This window comes from Lepus europaeus, chromosome 2 (genome assembly GCF_033115175.1).
Source record: "Lepus europaeus isolate LE1 chromosome 2, mLepTim1.pri, whole genome shotgun sequence".
In the NCBI taxonomy this organism is placed as follows: domain Eukaryota; kingdom Metazoa; phylum Chordata; class Mammalia; order Lagomorpha; family Leporidae; genus Lepus; species Lepus europaeus.
The window spans coordinates 134194800-134216908 of NC_084828.1; the positions used below are offsets into that span (position 1 = coordinate 134194800).

Sequence of the window (22109 nt, forward strand, 5' to 3'; positions counted from 1 at the left end):
AACTCTGGAACTGAAGACCCTGCCTGGGCTGACCTCTGACCTGGGGCAGGCCTGCCGGCTAGGTCGACCTCACAACGTGCAACCTTCCCCAGCCCCCCCCCCCAAAAAAAAAAAGGTACCCACTGCCCCACCTTCTTGGTTCTCAGCCGGAGGGCACTATTAGTCACTGGGGCTCCCCGGCACCCTTTCCCGTCTTCTCAAGGTGCCGGAAGGAAGGCAGATTCCAAGTATCCAGGATATGCTTCCGACTGGTGATCTGATGGCTTGCTGGTGTGGGGAGATGTTTCAGGAACAAGTATTTTGGGGGAAACCAAAAGCCGAGCTGTGTTGGAAGTGCCAATATCCAGGGCTGATGGAGACCTCAGGTCCAGGGAGTGTGCCCAAATTCTTCACCCCTCCTTCAGCAGAATAGCTGGCATGCTAAGTGGTGTCAGAGTATGAAGCAAAGAGGTGTACCTTGGTTCCCTGCACAGGCCGTGTGATAGAGCTGCTGCAGAGAACCTCTTGGGGTCCCTGTTGCTTGCCTTAGCCCGACCTCTGCAATATTTGTTTGCACGCCTGTGGGTTGGTAACACACAAAGGACTGACAAGACCTGGAGGCTGGAGTGACCCAGACCTCTTAGAAGTTGTGCTGTGGCAGCACCGTGGGTGGACAGAGGTCCCTGGGGAACCTCACACCCATTTCCTCAGAAGCAAAAAAGTAAATTCTATTATTGCCAACCAACCAGGACTTTTCCGTGCCAGACATCCTGCCATGAGGAAATTTCAGAGCGAGGACGCCCAGCATGCCGCCCTTCTGTAGGAATGCAAAGTTGGGCCTCCTTTCTTTCCTGATTTGTGCTGGAAGGAGCTTATTACCTTTGGGGAAGGATGCCTTTTGGTTAGAAAGAATTGAAAATACATAAAATCCTCTGGGAAAAGGTGAGTCTACCCCCGTCCCCAGGCTTGGCCTTACAAAAGAAAGGGAGAGGGAAGGATGAAAATGGCTAAGTTAGTTGAACTCCAGGTTGGGGGTTGTGGTGGTGGGGAGAGACAGAGACATCTTTGAGCCTACAGAATTGCATATCCTTTGAGATAGCAGAGCCCCACTTGGGTTTAGCCTGTGGTTCAACAAGTTAAACAACCGCTTGTTTTGTGGACTGGAGTGTCAAGATAGGCAGACCTTCTCATTGACAGAGGGCTTGCTGTGTTTGTCCAGCCTGAGACCTTTTCAATGACTGTTTGTCTTTCTAGGCCAAATTGAGGGTTGGGCTGGGTGGATTGCCTCTGTTTGGCTGTTCCACTGCCTTCCGCCTCTGTCTGACAGATGCAGAGCTCCCTAGGATGAGTTTAAGGACTTGAGAAGCCAAAGGCTGGGCAGCTCTAACCACAAAGTAAATCTGCTAAGTAATGCATTTAACCTAGGAAGGTGCTGCTTCTAACCTTCTCAACTATGAAATGGAGTCAGACTGGATCAGAGGATAACTATGATACCTTTTTATTAGGCAAATTTTATATTAACTTTGAAAAATCAATCAGGGATGTCTCCCAAAGGGGTTGGGGGTTTGGGTCATGTGAGACTAAGGGATTTCAAATCACCACAAGCAGACCAGGATCTGAAAATCTACAAAAAAAAAAAAAACAAAAACAAAAAAAAACCAAGAACAACTTCTCATAACCTCCCAGAAAACAGTGGGCCTTTCCCAATCATACTTCACTAAATCCAATTAATAATCTTGGAAAAATAGCAGGGCTTTTCATATAATAAATTAAAATTCTATAAGTTAGAGACTTTTGAACACTGACTGAAATGGTATTTATTCTATATGAAAGGCAGACCCCCAAATGAATTTCAGGTAATGGTCTAGTTGAAAAATTAAGATTTCTCAATTTTTTTATCACCAAAAATATATTGTTTTGCAGAGTGCTTTTTTTTGCTTCCAGATTTTAAAATTATATATATATATATAAAAAAACCTACCCTATTTAAACCAAAATCTTTCACTGATACAATCGTATCATGGATTCTTGCCACACCAACATGTATGAAACTGTTTAGCTAATGGTTCTCTCTTTTGCCCCTAAATAGGCTCAACTTCAGAAAATGAGATACAAGACTTCTTTGGTGATGAGGAAACGATTACGGCTTTACCGAAATTCCCTGAAAGAGTCAAGTAAGTTAAAGTTCCCTTTTGAATACTGATTTGCTGAAGTTTTTTGGGTGTATGTTTGTGTGTGTGTGTGTGTGTGTGACAGAGAGAGAGAGAGAGATGTTTTGTTTTGTATTTTGGTTATACTGAGCAGTGGGTTTAAGGGTATTTCTTGAGTTCAAATGAAACTTAGAACAACACCTTGGTGTGTGATGCATTTGCACACAAATCAACGACACAACATCCCACCAGCAGCCTGGCTAATCCCCCTCAATGCCTACTCATCTGGACGTTCTAGAATTAATATTTGACGACTCTCTCATTGAAACAACCACCCCTGACCTTCTGCAATTCCACTGTCACATTATTCTATGACATATTCATCTTGAATTCATTTCCGGACGATTTGATTGGAATGAGGTTTGACATGTATTGGCTTCCATGAAAGAAGCAGACTTTGATCTTGGTGATGGGGTTTACATGATATGCATCATCTTTACCAGGGACACCAGCCTTTTGCAATGTGGCAGCAACGACATTCCCACAATGTGGTGTCTGAACAGAGTGACTGACAGCCACTCTGTCAGGAATACCTTCATTGTGAAGAATTTAATTTAATATTCCATTTAGAATAAGCATATGATTTAGGGTTGGGTGTTTTCCCTTCCAGGCGTCAAGTTTCTCTTGTTTCAACTACACCACTAGCTGATGATTGCCTCCAAAGATGTTTCCCTATTGGTAGGCAAAGCAACATTCTCAACAAAAGTTAAGGGGACAACTCAGGAAATGACTCTTTTCTATTATTTTGGGTTGATTTGATGGCAAAAGTCTCAAGAGAGATGTAGCTATTATGTAAATTCAATTGTTTTGATTCCGTAATACTGTTTTGGAAGATCCTTTGCAATGTTTCCTAATATTTTGTTGAAAGACATTTTCCAGAAACCTTGCATGGAAATTAAATTCTATCCAAGAATATTTCTTCTATACCCAGTCCCATTAATGATAATTAAAGCCGAAATTTCCATAGCAAAAGAGGGGGAAAAATCCTCTTTTTTTTTTTTATCCTGGATCTTGATAGATCTCATCTCCTTTACACAATTTGGGCTTGGACTTATGGGCAGCCTCCTGGGGCTTAAGTTATTTCTTTTCATAAGACTAGAGACGACCTCCCACTGCAGGAATCCTGAAGTCTGTCTGTGAATAGCCTCTCAAGCAATGTGCTCCTTGTTTTGGGTGGCAACCTGGCCAGAAATAGGTAAGAGAGAACTGAATAAGTGACTGCAGATCTAGATGCAGAATGTCCAGATGACAGAGCTTATGCTTGGCCAAGCTTCTGTGCAGCTTCTCTCAGTCTTTGAGATTCTGCTCTGCATGCAACCTGCAACAGATAATCATTTAGCATTGCTTAAAAGATCAAAATGGAAAAAAAGCTGAGCTATTGATCCAAAATCGTCTCTCTTTTTTTTTCTTTCCAAGGGAGAGAAATCAGACATTTGAGCCAGTGATATGAGACATCCTAGCAGACTGTAGAACCACCAAACACTCTGTTTCTAGAAAGTAAGACTTAAAAAAAAATCTTCTATGCATTGGTCTGTTTGGGGTTAGCAAAAATACTCAGGGCATGATTCTGAGCACTGGGTTGCATAGGGTCTAGAGACAGAAATGTTGAGGTTCTGGTGGAAGAATTGGTTCCAAATAGGCCCCCATGAAAGCCTCCAGTGCTTCTTTCTAACATCTGCTAAAGACCTCCTTTTCTCTGAAAACTAAGCAAGAAAGCGAACTGAACAATGCTGTAACTCTGAACACAGTTAGAAACTGAATTCCATAGCTAAGCATTTGGTATGGGGGGGGGGAGGCAAGTGTGGTTAAGAAAGTTTCTGAAAGGAAAATTATGAGGACCACTGATGGGACAACACTTCAACCCACCCAGTCAGTAGTCTCTGAAACCTGAACTCCTTGCTTCCACACTTCAAAGCAATCCCTCTTGGGACTAAAATATGCCTTCAAGGTATTGGTGCCCCACAACCTGTCCTCTGTGGTTAGCTTGATGTGCCTTGGGGCTTATTATTTCTGAGATGCTGCTTAAAAAACCTTACATATTTGCCAAAGTTCCTTGTCTATAAATATTAGTGTATAAAAAGAGTGTTCTCTCTATATAGCTCTCTCTAAGGAAATGTCTATTTAGAAGAGTGTCTGATCCCATTGCTGTATTTAACTGACCAAGGTATGGACCATATGGCTCTAAAGAACTTGAAAAACTTAGGTAACTTCAGTGACCTGCAGTTCCGCTGACCCCTAGCTACCCAAGAAACATCTACCTGGGATGGGTCCAGATGTTTACAGCATTACAGGAGAAAGCTGCATCTGGGAAGGATCTCCATGGGGCCAGGCTACTGTCAGTGATTTTGGCTGAATCAGATGTGTCTGCCCTTTTGCTGCTGGCACAAAATGTCATACACATGTTCAAAGCTTCTCAAGGACAAAGTAAGAGAGTGTGTAAAAACCAGGAGTTTTTGTGTTTAAAATTGTTTCTTCTTATCCTTAGAATCCACACAGTCTTTGCTTAGAAATCTGGGTGCCCATAAATTTGGATGGGAAAATATATATCTTTATTTTTAGAATATTTTAATGGAAAGTTAGTGTTTTTTCCATTATGAATATGGACAACAAATAGGACCATTAGGCATCTACCAGCTCACAAAGTTCAACAAAATTTCAAAGGAACCCACATACTAAATAGCTTAAAAACCCCAATTCTGTCTGTACTGTTATGCAAAGGTTTTGGTAGGGGGTAAGGTCACAGTGTATGTTAAGGAATCCATGTTGGTACAAATCAGTCTTAATCAAAACTAAGGTAGAAGTTGAATTTCACAAACCTCCTGAACAGTTGGTTGTACATTAACTGGATTCAGGTGGAGAGACAATATTTTAACTGCTGGACTCTGCAGAAGAGCTCCCATACTTAGGCCTGAAAGCCACACAAGTTGATGAAGTTCCCTACTGAGGTATAGTTTGCAAAAACTGCTGGGTAAAAGTTCCAAGGAGAAGCATACACCATTTTTGGGGGGGTGGGTGTGGGGAAGGAGTGTGTTTCTTGTTTGTTATGTTTTGACTTTTTTTTTCTTTTGAGCTCTTCATGAATTCAGCCCAGATAACTGTATCATTTCACAATGGCGGGAAGACTTTAAATGACTCAGTGAGATGTGAGAACATGTCCCTAGAGACCATGCCTGGCCAGAGCTTGGAGGAAGGGAAAACAGAGCAAGGAAACAGGCAAGGAGATGCCTGTGAATGAAGGGGTAAAACTGGAAAAGTGATAGTGTGGGAGAGGGAGAAAAACAAGAAAGAAGGTAAATCCTTAAAGTCTAGTTTCAAAACTGGTCTGTGTAAACTCTTGGTTTGGAGAGCAGGAGGGACCAGGCAGTCAAATCTCTCCTCTTCCTTTGATATTTGATTGATTGATTGATGCTAAGGTAGCATCTCTTGGTAGAGTTGCCTAAACTCTTCTGGCTGGAAGAGCAGCCCCAGACTTGTCAAAAAGAAGAGAAATTTTTGTGGAAATTAATCCATTGTTGAAGTTCAGCCCCTAGTGGGGAGCAATGTATTAAATGAAGAAAATCTCAAAAAATTTGCCAACCATTATGCACAAGTTAACTACTGCTTTTTTGTTTGTTTGTTTGTTTGTTTTAATAGAAGGAACCCTTTTACTGACCAAGAGGAGTTTACGTTTGGGGATGTTTGCAGTAGTTTATTCAATTCTGAATCAGCATTCCTTGCAATCTGTCCAAACTCACCTCTGCTAATGAGAAAACGAATCTTTTATTCAATCCTCCAAACTTCTGTTAAAAACCCAAGGCTTTCTCTGTTTGGAGGGCATTTTCTGCCGCCAAAAGTAAAGCCTCAAGCACTTACGCCCAAGTTTTCGGCTATGATGGGCAGGCAGAAGTCGGAGCTAGCGGCCCTTTAAATCGCGGGACGGTACGACTGACCCTAACCGGTGGGAACAGACAAAGAACACTCCCTCCTGTTTATGCCACACTTGACTGGGCCAAAACTGAATTTTTTTTTTTTTTCACCCCCGACCGACCGCCCGCCCCCAACCTCACCAACCACGGCGGCGCAGAAGGCCCTGGGCCCTGGGTGCTCTCAGAGCCCGGACCGCGAAACCTGGCGCCCTAAGGGTAGAGAGGCAAAGGCTCGGCCCGCGGGCAACAAGTGGCCAGAGCGTAAAGTGGAAATAATCCACTTTCGCCGCGGCTGAAGGCAGGGTACGGTGTTCAGGACCCCAAATCGGTTTTGGAGTCCTGGGCGCGAGGACCTGTCCCTCCCGGCTGCCGGTCTCCCGCCTTTGTATTGGTGACCAGCCAACCGAAAGATCCGTGCGATTTGTGTTGGAGAGAGCCCTTTTAAGAGAGCCTGAGGTGGGTTCGAGGCCAGCCTGGCCCGGGCCAGCACCGCCTCTGGCCCAGTCCCGGCTCTGGTCGGGGCCAGATTCTCGAGTGGAAGGAACGTCTGTCTCTAAGCGCTCCAGGCACGGAGTGGGAGGCGGGGCGGGGGAACGGGACGGCCAGGCTAATTGCGAGGAAAGTATCAGGGAAGGAGAGGGGGAGAGGGGAAGAAAGGAGTAGGGAAACAAAGTGTGTCAGGGGGATTAGGCCAAATAAGAGAAGGAAGGAGGACGCGAAAGAGCAGGAAATGATAAATTTCGGAGAAAGCGAGAAAATAAAATTGGGCGCAAGGAGCCGCAGGGTCGGAGTTTCTCCATTCTCGGCTGAGTCGTCTGCAGCTTTGTCCGCTCCCTCTATCCCGACCCCCTCTTCCTCACGGCTCCTGGGACAAACTTCCGAAGCCGACCGGCGTCCCGGAGCACCCAGGGCTGCCTATCAGCCCTCACCGCCCGGGGTACCCTGACATGCCCAGAGGGCATTACGCACAGCGCAACACTCGCTCCCCGAAGTAGCGGCGAACCGAGGCACACCCCAGCCTCGCTCCCTTCCAGGAGCCGTGAGGCAGGGCTGGTCCACCCAGCTTTCGGGAGCGGAGGGGAGGGTGCTCCAGGGGGAGAGAAAAGAAGTCTGTGCCCGGGTCAGAGCGCATGAGCAGTAGAAGCGTGAGCTGCTGTTGCGGGGGTGGGAGCGAGGGAAAGTGCGAGTGTGTGTGTGTGTGTGTGTGTGGAGAGAGGGGAGAGAGAGAGAGAGACCTCGCGTGCGGCAGGACCTGTCATCGCTGACGTCGGGCCCGGCCGCGGGCCAATCGGCTACCTAGGCGATTGTTTCTCTCGGTGGGCCCCGGCCACGGCCCCGATTTTCTATTCACTTCCTCTTGCGCCCTGCTGCTGCCACTGTAGCGTACGGGATTTCACGCAGCCATTTAAGATCGAGAGAGGGAGAAAAAAAAAATCCTAAACCTCAAACTTGTGTGTGTGGGGACTTTGTAGAAGTTGTATTTTTTTTTGGGGGGGGGGTGTCCTTTCTCCTCCCCACTGTCAGGTGACGCTGGCGTGAGCGGCCGGCACAGGGAGCCCCGGGGAGCCCGAGCCTGGGTGAAGCAGGCCGCCCTCGCTCAGCAGAGCAGGGCACTTGAAATTAATATATATGGCTGGGGCGCTTCGGAATCAGCACCACCTCCAACATCACCACTTCTATCACCTCCATCCCCTGACAGGTCGCCGCAGGGTGTTGTTTGGGGCGCAGGTCAGACCCCTCTTGTGGGGACCCAGTTGCCCACAGACCCACCCTTGCTCCCCACACTGCCCCTTCTGTCTTTCCCACCGCCGCCATCCCTCTCCAGCTCATGGCACCGCAGGGGACTCGGCCGAACAGCAGCCCGACCTGACCGCGGCGGAAGCGTTTGGCCTTGCTCTGTCCATCACATTCACGGCTGGCGCCTTCTGGCTCTGAGTCCCAGCGCTGACGGTAGATACAGACGGTAGTGCCGCTGGGCTGGGCCTGCCCCCCGGGGCCCGAGGGAGTGCGCAGCCCAAGGCACCTGTTCTCACGTGCGCTATTTGTCTCGACAACAGGTAGCATCTCCGGATACCATGGCCCCCAGCTCTCCGCTGCTTCCAGCCCCTCGGTGTTTTCCGGCCACCACGAGCAACCTCCCCAGGCCTCCCCAGGCCGTCCTTTGAACGGACTCCTGCGTCTGGGGCTTCCCGGAGATATGTACGCGCGGCCCGAGCCCTTCGCGCCGGGGCCAGCGGCCCGCAGCGACGCCTTGGCTGCTGCCGCAGCTCTGCACAACTACGGGGGCATGAACCTGACAGTGAACCTCACCGCGCCCCACGGTCCGGGCGCCTTCTTCCGCTACATGCGCCAACCCATCAAGCAAGAGCTCATCTGCAAGTGGCTGGCTGCCGACGGCTCCGCTCCCCCGCGCCTCTGCTCCAAAACTTTCAGCACCATGCACGAGCTGGTCACTCACGTCACCGTGGAGCACGTCGGCGGCCCGGAGCAGGCCAACCACATCTGCTTCTGGGAGGAGTGTCCGCGCGAGGGCAAGCCCTTCAAAGCCAAATACAAACTTGTCAATCACATCCGCGTGCACACGGGCGAGAAGCCCTTCCCCTGTCCTTTCCCGGGGTGTGGGAAGGTCTTTGCTAGATCAGAAAATCTCAAAATACACAAACGAACTCACACAGGTCAGTATTCGGCGCTGTCTCGTGCGAACCGTCTGGGGAGAGCAGGTCTTCAGAACAGGATTTCCTCAAGTTCCAAATGAGGGAGCAGAGTGGGGGGGTGGGGGAGAAGGGAAATATTTTGGTGCTGTTTCCATGAGCCAAGATCATAGAATTTTTATTATGTTTCTGTTCTTAGAATCAGAGAAGTTTCCAGAGGCTATGTGGAAGGGAAGATAGGGCTTTCTGCGGGGGGGGGGGGGGGGGGGGCAAGATGAATTCATTCCTCCCCATCCCCCACTCGAGACAGATGTGTGCTCTCTTAGAAAGTTTGATGTTAAGGTATTTCGGAATAGCACTGCTCCCAAAAGTTGTAAAGAGGTATCAAGAATTGTCTCCATTTCTGGTTTCTTTTTGAAAATGTGTGGTAGAGCTCTGACAACCTGACCCTCACCCAGAAGAAGGGGTCCTCAGGCCCCTTACTGTTTTTTGGGGGAATTTGAGCCTCTTACAGGTTAACTTTAGTCCAGTTTTTGTGCCTTAAGGGCCTGACACTTAAGGGCATTTGCAGAAGCCTCACTTTTACTTTAGTTGAGACCCAACTAGACCCATCCTCCTTAAAATGTCACTTACTATGGAGCAGTTAAGTGAAATGGGGATGTGTTGTCAACCACATCGGCTAGTTCTAGTTAACAAAAAAACAAAAGGAGGCTCAGCAGGGCCTGCAAAGTTGAGCTCCTCTGGCCAGAGACATCTCTAATGAATGCAGTTACGAGGAGGAAGTTTTCACACTTCCTGGCCTGGGGAAGTTACATTAATTAGTTCAGCAGTCCTTGCTTCCCCCCAACCCCAAGTTGAGCTCCCCGCCCCCACTTGAGAGGCAGGAGAAGAAGACTGGAGGGGAGATGAGAAGACCAAGTCAGTTCTAGCTGGGGTCCACTTCCACGGCCCACTGCCTTGCCCTATTCTTGCTGGAACTTCAACCATTGTTAGAGTCAAAGAACTCCCTCAGTCTGGCATTGCGGGGAAAGAAGCTGGCTAAATCCTGCCTCTTGGCCTTCAAACTCTGCATTCCCAGGGGAAGGTCCAGGGCTCAGAGACCAGCACTCCAAAAGGACCAGAGTCCACTTTGAGCCTTATACTTAATTTCCGCAGCACGTCTGGAAGTGCATGGCTTCCTGGATCTCTTTCTGGGGTCCCTACCCTTTCTACTGCATCTGCCTCCCCTCACCACCACCACCCCCAAGTGTTATTCCCCAGGACCCGGGGAACAGGTGAGACCTCCATCCCAGCCCACAGGTCTCCAACGCCAGGAGCTGAAGGCCAGCATCTCGAAGGTAGAGGCGAAGTCCCGAGCTGGAGAAGGAACTCATCTTTAATGACAGGTTTTTTAAACAAACTTTTCCTGCTCTTTGCTGGCCCACTGTTTGAAGTCTGTGAAGCAGAAAATGGTTAAATTCTTAGCGCAGTAGACCTACAGCGGAGAATCGAGTCCAGCGCTCCAGGCTGGCTCCGTTTTGCGTCTATTCAGAACAGAAAGCTGGGCGTCCTTTCCGCCCCAGTCCTGACTCATTACCGCTTGAGTTTGTTTTTTGTTCTGTTCTGTTTTGTTTTAAATCTACAGAGCCTTGTCTGCTCTGGCATTCGATTCAACCCCCTCCACCATCCCCCTTCACCTCTCTCAAGCTATGAAAAGAGAAAGTTTAAAAAAAAAAAAGCAGCAAAATGTTTCTCAAATGGCAATAGACCGCACTACAAATTATTCATGAAGACGGTTCTCGATTCAACAGGAAAATAATTGCCTTTTCAAATATTAATGGCGTTTCGTTTCCTTGAGTCGCGGAAGCGGCGAACAGGAGCAGATTTCTCAGGAGTTGAGATTCTCCCGGATCTGAATCCCGGGCCTTGCTTTGGAAGCGGCAACCCGCGCCGCGAGGTTTCACTTGGCGGCGTTCGCAGCGATGCCGGAACAATGGTGGCGCGCGCGGCGAGAGGGGAGCGGGCCCGGCGCCGCGCTCTGCCCCTGCCTCGCCGCCCGGCGCCCCCGCTGGTCTCTTCGCCTCAGAGTTCTCCCGGTCTTCCCCGCAGCCGACAGTCAGTCAGGGATCGCGATCCGAGCTAGAAAAGCAGAGAAGGCGCCGGGCCGGAGTCGTCGGGACAGCCGGACCCAGCCACAAGTGCGCGAAGATGGGGCTGGCCCGGCCGCCCCAACGCCTCCGAACTTTGTCAGGCGGGCCTGGCGCGGGGCCCAGAAGGAGGCCTTTCCGGGCTGCGGAGCCTCTGGGAGGAGACTCGGGGCCTTTCACAGCGCAGCCCGGGCGCAGGCCGCTCCGAGCGAGCGGCAGGGGCCTGGCCCAACCCTGCTTTCCTCATTCACCCACCCACCCAAGGCGCAGCGCCGGGTCCTGGGGGAGGGGAAGGGCGGGCGGCTGCGTGTTCGCGGGGGGTTGGGGGGACGGGGAGGGATGTCAGGAGAGACCCGGGCGCCTGATGCAACTGCGGAGCGCGCGGGTGCACGGCCTCACCTGGCCTCCCAGGGGCCTGCAAACTTCTGGGCTACGAGCATCACCTCACTGCCCCGCTTTTTTTTTTTTTTTTCCTCCTCTGGAGCGAAATCATTGTGTCCGACACGAATGTCCAGCAAGGCGTTCACAGGACGGGATAAGTGTGTGGCGGGAATTTTTTTTTTCCTCCCCTGGGCGGGGGAGGAGGCGATCAACTCAAATTCCATCCCTCCTCTTTTCTCAGAAGAAAATCTCGGTTCATTTTACAAGCCATGAATTGCATGCTTTTTGTAAGTGATTTTCGAAAGAAAGGCAGTCAAGACGGGCGGGGGGTGGGGGAGGAAAGTTTTGGGTTTGCAGATGCTGGCTGGGATCCGAAGGGAGAAAACAAGGGGCAAATGGGGCCATTGATTTATTCTGTGTCTTTCTCCTACTCTTTCTAAAACGGTGCCGGTGTCCTGAGAAATGGCAGATGCCAGCACGTTCCAGAAGGCCCAGTGCCCTAGCAGTAACCCTGAAGAGGGAGACAGCTAGCGACAGGGCGGTGCCGGAGCCGGCGGCTGTCCGCGCGGAGGCGCGGGTTGTGTGCAAACCTCTGGCTCAGCCCGAGCCTCAGCAGGGCTTGAGAATAGGGGCTTTGTTCGTCCAAACGTGCCCCCCAACGCTCTGGAAGCGGTGGGAGAAGCGATCACAAAGACAGCCGTCCTCCAGCCGTGCCATCTCTCTTCCGCCTTACCCAGGAGCTCGGTAGCGATTCCCTCAACCCCAAGAGCCGCGCAGCATCCACTCGCTTAAAGCACCCAGACACCTCCTTCTCCCCTTTCCACAGCGTTTGCAGCTCCAATAGGAACCTGAGCTTCCGAGTTCTCGAGTACTTCCCTACCCCACACGCCAACGAATTCAGTCGGCAGCGAGCCACCCGATTGGGGCTGGATCCCGCCGTTATTCCCACCCTCACGCGCGCTCACGCCTTCCCTCGTCTCTACAGAGCATCGCAGCCACGGATCCGAGCCCCTCACACGTCTACCCGGGCCGCCCACTTGCCCTGCGGTCCACTAAACTGGACTCGGACCGGCTGCGGCAGCTGCGTTCGTGCCAGAGCCGCCGCGCTCTAGGGCACGATTGCCCGAGACCTCGCGTCCCGCTTGGCCTGGGAAGATCCTCCCTCGCCAGCCCCCGAATTCAGGCCTGCAGGGCCGGACAGTCGGGCGGGGTTGGCGTACGGAGGCGGGTCCACCTCGCAGTCAGTTTGTAACGCGCGGACCCGCCGCCCAGGGCAGGGTCTCCGGGAGGCCGCTGGTGCACCGTAAAAAAACATTATTGCCTACGCTCGTATCTGGAGGGATCCCGGACGGTTTAGGCAAGATTTGAAGAATGCTGCTAAATGTTTGTCCCCAGGGGGTAGAAGGGAAGGGGGAGGAGGCTCCATTTCCTGTAAAAATCGCCCCTGACGTGAATCATTGCTCAGAATACCTTTCCCTGCAGCACAGATCCGCATTACGCACACGCCGTATGCATTGGTTGAGCATTCCCTTAAATTATTTCTTCTCCTTGGCACAAAACCCACTTTAGGAAACAATTTGGACGGGGAAGAGGTGTGTGAGGGGAGGACCCTGGGCGGGGGACGGGGCAGAGAAGACGTTTGGCTGGAACTGCCACGTTCAATGCAGCAGATGTGAGCTGCTCAGTCAGATGTAGTCTGCGGGCAGAAGTGCTTCTGGCTCCGAGTCGGTAAATTTCGGAGGAAAACGGCCAGAGTGTATCAGGATTTTCGAGAATGGGAACTCAACTAAGATGGAGTCTTCGTTGCTCCTCCTCCATACCCTCCCCTTAGGCCCAGGCGGGAGAGGGGGGAGGGGAGCAGGCGTGCAGGCAGGGGCGCGGGGGCGCGCTCTGGGCGGGAGAAGGGGGTGCGGGATCTCAGGCATGAGGAAAGGGATTTCTGAAAATCTGTTTGTGGTTCCTTTGCAGAAAATGAAAGAGGGATGGGGGTGGGGGGAGGCGAGAGCGAGCGGGGGACTCGGTCCACGCGCACTAATGTCTCTGCGTTGCCTCCGCCAGGCGAGAAACCTTTCAGGTGCGAGTTCGAGGGCTGCGAGCGGCGCTTCGCCAACAGCAGCGACCGCAAGAAGCATTCGCACGTGCACACGAGCGACAAGCCCTACACGTGCAAGGTGCGCGGCTGCGACAAGTGCTACACGCATCCCAGCTCGCTGCGTAAGCACATGAAGGTGCACGGGCGCTCGCCGCCGCCGCCCAGCTCTGGCTACGACTCGGCTACGCAGTCTGCTCTCGTGTCGCCCTCCTCAGACTGCGGCCACGAGCCTCCGGCGGCCTCCTCCGCGGCGGTGGCGGCGCGTGGCACCGACCTGAGCGAATGGTACGTGTGTCAGGGCGCTGGCCCTGCCGCGGCTGCCCCTGCCGCACTCCCCAGCCCTGAGCCACCACCTGGCCCCGCCGCGGCCTCCGCTGTCAGCGCTGTTTCTGCGGCTGCTGCTTCGGCGTACAAAACTGCCAGGCTAGGCCTGGCTACGTACAAAACTGCCAGGCTAGGCCTGGCTACCGAAGCGAAGAAGGAAGGAAAGAAGGGGAAAAAAAGGCAGGCAAACAGGCCGAGAACCACAAACAGTAGCTAGAGATAACGAAATATGCTGGTAGAATGTCCACTCCACCAAAGTCAGCCCTCCCACCCTCGCGCCGGCTCTCATGACTGGGTGGCGAGAAGCCAGTGTTGGGGATAAAGAGAGAGGCAAATGCAAACAAACAAATAAAACCGCACACATTAGGAATGGATGTGTAATCCTGGCAACGGCAGGTGGCAAAAGTAAGGCCTCGCCGCCCCCGCGAGGCTCACAGAATGGGAAATCCTTTCCTCGGGACTCTATCCTCCACTTCCTTCCCAGCTTGCAGTGGGAACCCCCCTCTCCCTCCTCCCCTCTCCCATCAATTCCCACTATGAAATTAGGATCGAGAAAGGTGGAGGGGAATTCCAGGACCGGTTTCCTGCCCGTTTTTCTTTCCACTTTTGCTTCCTTAAAACATCCCGTTCCCCAGCTATCTTTGGAAACAAAACACCCAAAAACACCCAAGTGTTAAATTTTCCAACCCTCTCTGTAAAAGGAGGTAAGGAAGGGTAGAGTCATCCCCTTCTCCTGGGAGGGGGGAATCACATGTCCTTAGCCCCATGGACAGGCCTAGGCGCACAGATAGGTCTGTCTGCCAGTTTGTCCCAGGACTGGGCTTACTTTGTACATTGGGGTAGGGGGTGAGTCCAAAACAACAGAAGCTCAGACAAAAGAGGGCCAAAGAGGCTTCAGGATACAAAGCAATGAAAGCAGTGAGGTCTCCGGAGACTTGTTTCCCACTCCTCACCCTTGTCCAGACCCTTCCTGTTGAATGTTGTGGGTGCCTGGGCTGGGGGTGGTGGTGCTGTATGTGCAGCGCTGGTGACGTCACTGAGCCCAAGCCTCCAGAGCCAAGGGGGTCTGACCCAGGCGACTGTGTCTGGATGAATCACATCAATTCTGTCATGGTCTTTGTCAAAAAAAAAAAAAAAATCACACAATGTTGATCTTATTTTTAAAGAGTACGAGAAATGAACTGCATTAATAAATATTGTGAAGGCAAACACCCAATGGGTCAAGATTGAATGTGTATTTGATACCTGGGTGTGAAGGTCCTAGAAAAAGAAACCAGATGTTGGGGGCGGGGGGGGGGGGGAGAGAAGATATTGGCAGTTGTTGCCCAAGGGCAGGGATCAGGACCTGTTACCTAGTCTGCCAAGCTCCTCAGGGAGGATGGACTGCCCCAATTCCTAGCTAAGAGTTGATGGGGGAGAAGAAAAAGAAAAGGAAAAAGATTAAACTTGGTTGGAAGCACTCCACTTTCCTAAGAATTTGAAAATGAACGAGTGTGGGGAGATAGTTCCCAGGGGAGGAAACCTCCTAAGGAGCTCGATTTTAAAAGCTGAGCCCAGCTAACAAGTCCTGGTCCTGCCACTCACTCTGCTGGGTTCTTCTTCCGCTCTCTATTCTTCACACCCAGTTAGAGGATTCCCACTCTTGCGCCTCAGCCCCCATCGCTGTGCTAAATGGTAACGTCCTAACTGGAGTGGGACTGTTTTCCTTTCCCCTAGTGAAAACTAGAATCTCCAAAATCTATCCCTAGAGAACGTGCTGAGGAAGGAAGGTTGCAACCTCCTCCACCTCCCACTACAATAAGGCCTAGCTTGGCAGTAGGCAGCCAACAACCTCGTCCCATGGCGAAACATCAGCCCCACGGCCAAGATGCAGAGGGCGTCTGAGGCACTTGCTACTTCCGTCGTTGTTTAAAAAGTGCCCCCTGTCTCTACGGGACTCGTTTCTTTCTCTGCTGTCTCTAGCCCTTCCCCCTCCCCGGTCCCCCCATCCCATTTTACCTTCTACCCCAATCCAAAGTAATGAAATAAAATAAAAATGTTTGGCCGGCCACTAATCGCCTTTAATTTTTCATTTGCTTGTTACAGATGTCCACCGCGTTGCTCGCAAGGTAATCTCGCCCTGCGCAGCTGAGCGCCCGCATCTCGCGCCCGCGACATCAAAGGGCCCGCGCACAAAGCAGCGTTTCTTCGCCACGGTGCATCTTCATGGTAAGTTAGGATTTCTATGGCAATGGGCAAGTCGCACTGAAATCCTGAAAGGCCGAGCCTGGAGCCCGTCCAGGCTTTTCATTAAGGACATAATATTTACGTCTAACAGGCCTTTTTTCTTGTGTATACAAGTATATATTTTTGTTTGACGCGGACTAAATCATTTTCATTTAATTTCCGGTAAACAAAACCCACGCGAATGGGCACTTGTTCCCGATCATAATAAAAATGGATAATAATGTGAGAGAAGAAAAAGGCCGCTTGAATCGCCGCTCAGCCCCCTTTGTTTCTGCTTTCTGCGGTGATCAGAGGCCGCATTTGGGTTTGATGGCGAGTTTCTAAAGGCGAGGAAATGGTTTGTAAGAGGGGAAAGAAAAGGAGAAAGGTCTAATCAAGCTCGGGTTGTTCAAAGAGTCGGGTTTTGGGGTTGAAAGTGTGAGTTTGACGGTGCATCAGCATGCCGCGTTAGGCTCGCCATGGAAATGCGCTGGGGGGGGCGGCCGCTTCAAAGGCGGCACACTTCACTGCAGACACTCTATTAAGATACATTTGCGCTGACCTTTGCTTTCACGCTATTTAATACTGTCACTGTGCTCTCCAGTATATACTTCCTCCCTAGGACCTGCCTCGCCCGCCTTTAGGGGTTCACCCTGCACCCTGATGTGGGGGCCTTTGGCTCCCAGGACGCTTTCAGGAAAGGGAGGAGCTGGACTCCGGGCATCTTGACTGAGCCCCAAAGAGTTTCAGGGTCAGGAGTAAATTACTTTAGGGCAGCCTCAAATGCTTAACAAATGAGCACACGTCCCCTCCACCCCTCCAGCTCTGTTTCCTTTAAGCACCTCTCTAAATCTAGAGCAAGATGCAGGTTTGAATTTGATGGGAAGTGTTGGGGGGGGGTGTGGAGAACCACCTGGGGAAGTGTGAGGAGGTGTGAAGAGTTCACACTATGCCCTTGGGACATTTCCAGTCCAACTCCCAGGGCTGCTCTCTGCCCCATCCATCCCAGAAGTCTTTTGCAATACCCCCAACTTGTTTCTCACCACAGAAGAGTGTGTGGTACCCTCAGGCCTGGATTGGCCCTGGGCACAAACTCAAGGGCCCAAGGCCAAGGGGATGGGGAAGATGGCAGGAAAGTTAGAAGTCCATGTTCCCTTAATTGTCTTGTTGTTTATTTTATCCAAGTACCCCAGTGAATAGGGGAAAAATAAACATGGTGGAAAAAAAATCAAACAGTGGAGTCTTCTTTAGTGCCAGTCCTTGTGGTTGAATAAAAAGGATGGTCCGCTTTCTATTGAGCTGAGAAATCTTTGAAGTGGGAGTTATTATCTGAGACATTCCTGCTTGTCGTCCTAACAACGCTGATGAAACGTAAAAGGTTCTTTGTCAGCGATTTGTTCTCCTCTCTGTCAAACTCCCTCTGCCCCGTTAGTTTTAAACCGTTTCTAAAGAGATAAAAATCAAACTTCTTAAAAAAAAAAAAAGATACCCACACATATAGCAGTGGATAACTTCAGGGCTAGGTCTTGCTAGGGGTAAAACAAAAGCAATGCCTGGACACGGAGGTCAGGCCCTAGCGAAGTGTGCAGATGTTGGGGAGCCCTTTGCACAGCTCTAAGATGGGGCGGGTGGGGTGGGAGGAGAATGCAGAAGGGTAAGGCAGAGGGTACATACCCCAAGTCCATACTTGTGTGTCTGCTGCATACTGCTCTGGTCTGCTCTCAATCAGTTCAAGTGGGATCACCTGGACAGCTTCCTGCAGCAGTCCCTCAGGCTCCCAGGGATCCTTGGAACCTAGGGCTAACCCCAAGGTGATGGTTAATATTTCCTGCTCCCTCAAGCCCACCTCTGCTAAACATAGACTCATTGTGTGATTCTTCCCAACAGCAGTAATCAGCAAGCCCTTTCTGCCTTTAATGGAAAGGAGAGTGGCTTGAGGGAGAGAGAGACATTGTAATAAGTTCCTGTTTGTTTCAGAATCTTGACAGTTGGGGTTTGGAAGGTTTGGGCTACAAGAAAGTGAACCCAAAGTGCATGCAAATGTCCATCCTCCCCACACACTTCCTTCCCACCACCCCTCATCCACAGGTGCAGTTCTTCATTTTATATTGTGCCCAGGAAAGAAACCTTCACCCTGTCAGGTTTCCCCATACCTCCTGTTGTGGTTTTAAAAGTGGTTTAAATAAACAAGGATGTGCTGGTCCCCCCCCACCCTGTGTGTGCTGACTAAATGATTTGTAAAGAAGTTTCCCCGAGCTGTAACCCATGCTGTTATTATAGTTGCTGCAAAATGTTGTCTCCTATATTGATTTTATTTGTTTACTGGAGGTCTCCATATGTTTGTTTATATCGCTAATTTATGGGAAAATGTAATGATTGCAATGAATGTGAATTATACAGAGAGGCAAACGTTTTGTAAGCATAATTCACATGCACACAAAAGCTTGACTGAAACCTTAGACTATTTGGTAGCCTCTCTGCCCTCACTGTTTGTGATTTATCATCTGTCCCTTTAGCAGCAGTTCCATTATGAATTAACTTGAAAGGGAAAAAAAAGTTGTTACGTATTTGCAAATGATTGCTGAATGAATAACAAGATTGAAAACTGAGGATTAATCTTGTAACTATGTAAATGTAAATGAAATAAAATCTGTGATTCCTTTTCCTCTAGAGGCCTTTGTGTACCTGGAGCTCCATTTTGCTATTTTCTTCGGAAATAAATGATGTGCTGTTTTTCCTTCCTCTTTCGATTCTGGGTGTCCTATTATTGCATCCCTACCGCAAGACTCTCCATTTTCTTCATGGCTTGATGGAAGCATCTCTGGGGTCCAGGGAGCAGAATAGAGGGATCCCCAAAATGTCCATCATGGGAGAGACCTCCTTTGGCCTAATTTCACCCCAGTGACACTGACATCATGAGATGATTTCTGTTACACAAGCAGGAAAAAGCGGAATTCTGGGAAACACTGCCTTCATGCCGACCCCTGGCTCGGTGCACACTCTCACAAACCACTTCTGAATTCCCAGAGAAAAGCCTGGCAGAAACCAAACAGGGAAAGAAAAAGAGCGGGACAGGATGGCTCCAAGCCCTGCTTAAGCTCTGATGGCCTGCCTGGGCTCAGTTGTCCGCAAGAATGTTCCTAGCTGGATGCTGCCTCCTCAGGCCCCTGGGCTCCCCTCACAGAGCTGCGAAGCGCACAGCTTTGAGACTGGGAGGCATTGCCTATAGGTCTCTATCTTGCGCCCCAGTCGGATTTTCGGTGGGTCTTAGCATTGTTGCATGTGCCCTTTTCTCTGCCCAATCACTGGGGGACTTGAAAGTGTCAGAATCACGAGACCCATCCTCCCTCTTCCAGCAGCCATTGCCTTCCTAGACACACGCGTCCCTCCTTCCCCCACGCCCACTACGCAGACGCTAAGCCTTGCTCCTTCTCTCCACTCCTGAGAAGTTGGTGTGAGCCTGGAGGGGCTGGGGCCCTGGACCGGGTGGGAGGACGAGGGTGCCTAAGCTGGAAATGCTAGTTCTCTTTAGAGACCCCCTTGGAGAATCAGTGTGTAGAGTGAGGGCTGAGATCCAGGAGAAGAAGCTGAGGGAAGGGATGCCAGCGCGCAGAAGCCGAAGGCCCGGCTGTGGAAGGGCGGCTGCGAGCTGAAAGAGAGTGGGAAGCCGCAGCGAGGAGGCCCCTTGGCGTTCGCACTGGAGTCAGCCCCCCTCTAAGCCCCTCCCACCCCAGGGTCTCGTCCTCAGGCTTAGGGACAGCAGCGGAGTGGTGGTGAGGCGCCTCTCCAGTGGCTCAGGTCTCTTCGACTAGGTTGCATGGAGAGAGCACTCTTGAAAGTCCTTTTCGCCGACAGAAGCGCTGTGGTAAGAAGCAAGTGGGGACTCTGCATTGAAGACTGCACCTCTGGGGCTCTGAGCGCTTGCCTCAATCTTGCTGCTGAGAGTTCTCCCTCACGGCCAGGACAGCCAGGGACTCCATAGGGGATCCCACCCTTCATCGGCGGCACCTCCCATCGTGCCCAGGAAAGCGCCGTGAAGACACACCTCCAAGTGGCGAGAGGGCTGCCCTGATGCTCCACGCAGGGGTTTTGGGGAGGAATGTCTGCCCCACCTGTAGCGATGGGGTCCAAGGGTTCTGGAGAGGGAAAAAGCGCTCAGGCACCCAGCTTACGGCAGGGCTTAGACTGCCTTCAAACCTTTTATTTTGTATTTTTGGCAGGGTTGAATGGTGTCACCTGTGACAGAGCGTCGAACTCACTGGTCCCCAAGTGCCCATGGCTCACCTCACCCTGCATTCGGCTCAGTTGTCCTCTGGGAAAGTTACTCACCTCCCATCTCGCCAGTGGCAGTGAGGGGGCAGCTAGGGGGCACCTAAACCTGTTATTGATCCTAAATATGCCCTATCTCTCCCCTTCACAATTCCACATTTGAGCGCAAGGTAAAAACAGAGCGAGCGGTGAGAAGACCTTGGAATGGGGAATCATCCCATTTGCCCTGCTTGTCCATCTGTAGAGCCTGTGCCCCTGAATGAGAAAGGAAGCCCCCCTGTGCTTCAGGTTCCACTAGTGTAATATAAAACGATATTCCCCTCCTTTAAAAATGTTTTATTATCTTTCACGAATTTGTTTTGTTTAAATAAGATACTCCCTGAAACATTTAGAAACCAAACGCTAGTTGTTGTTATATGTAGTCATCTGGCAACCTCCTCTGGCTCCTCACTCAGACAACTATCTGTAGGCTCCTCTAGCCAACCATAGAGTCCCTCAGAGGCTCCGGGCACTACAACCACTTGTGTTTCCTTCAGGCACCCCAAGAATAGCTGAACATCCTCACCCTCTTGCCATATGAACTTACTCTTAGAGTTCTAGAGCACAATGCATCCAGGCACTGTGGCAGAGATGTAGTCTATTTTTAAGGGCCAAGGAAAAACTGCAAGTAGAGTTTATTTCAGTACAGAACAAAGCTGAAGAAACTGATTGCCTTAATGTCACCCATATGATTTGTTAAGATTCTGGCATTGCAGTAAATTCCATGGCTCGCTCAGCCAGATGTTGAGTTAATTTTATTATAAGTCTCTGCAGTTTCTGAGTTCCCTGTTGAGCTTCTCAAGGCTTAGGTGATAGGGCATGTGGGGAGTGAGCAAGGGCATTTGGGAGGCTGAGGAATGGGCTTTTTGGGAAACACACACACACATACACACACACAAAGAAAAGTACATTTTTCCCAGGAAAACATCAGGATCATTTCCACAATAATGATTTTCTCTTTACTAAATGCTCATTCCAGGAAAATTGCTAACAATTCAATCAACAAGTTACCAAGGATTCCACACCAACACTGGTGACCACCAGTGGTCACCAACTTCCTGTCTGAACCTCAGATCACCATTGCATTTTCACCCAAATCTCTGCAATGAAGAAAACAAGTGGTTGTTTTTTCTAGGAATGTTATCAAGCTCAGACCCTAAAGTCATTCAGGAAAAAGAGTAGTTCAGTAGACAATTAGGGGAGGTCTTGGGTTGTGGCCCGGTATCACTCAGAGGCTTTGCAAACATCCAAAGCAGCTGCATGGAAAAGAAAGAAAAAATACCCTAGACTACAGGTTAATCTAATGTAAACATGACTAGGGAGATGGACTTTGAAACTTGCTGGGTACCTTTTGCTTCTTTAGAGCCAGTGTACACTCTCAATGAGCCAAAATGCAATGGCAGGATATTGATCAATTCAAAACAAGATGAGCAGAGCTGTACATGGTTCTCAGCCTCACAATGATAGACAATCTTAGCAGATGTCTACAGAGGGAATAAACCAAAAGTAGGCAATTCTATACTGGCTGTGCCATGTAGTTGTTGAATAATGGGAAAAATAAAGAAAAATAATCCACCAACAGTGTCACCACACAATTTATGTAGAATCAGGACAATGAGTCAATTTTCGCTCATCTGTGACAGTAGGCTCTCCAACGCAAGATTAGATTAGCCAGATGAGCTTTGTTTTCTTTGCCGAAACTAGGAGAAACTTCAGACAGCTAAAGGTCCTTGACTTGTGCCATTGCTTAGTATTTAATAGAGGGAGATCTCTAGCTTTTGTACTCATCAATGTATTCATTAAGTGTTCAAAAAATACATCTGGCATCCTGGTAGAAGGTGTTTTACCTGAAATGCGCACATTTCTAAGCCATGAAACATAGGCTTCAGCCCTTTTAAAGATTTGCTAACTTAGTTCCTCTGAGAAGT

General features: G+C 50.2%; 1 protein-coding gene across 1 annotated transcript; it reads left to right on the forward strand.

The window, feature by feature from the left end:
- The first annotated feature begins 753 nt into the window (after positions 1 to 753).
- ZIC4 (Zic family member 4) lies at positions 754 to 17467 on the forward strand. The gene is given in 6 exon segments (XM_062213399.1): positions 754 to 899; positions 901 to 921; positions 2069 to 2153; positions 8152 to 8769; positions 13311 to 13629; positions 15754 to 17467. Coding segments are annotated over 6 exon segments (1158 nt in total). The 5' UTR covers positions 754 to 785; the 3' UTR covers positions 15755 to 17467.
- The last annotated feature ends 4642 nt before the right edge of the window (positions 17468 to 22109 follow it).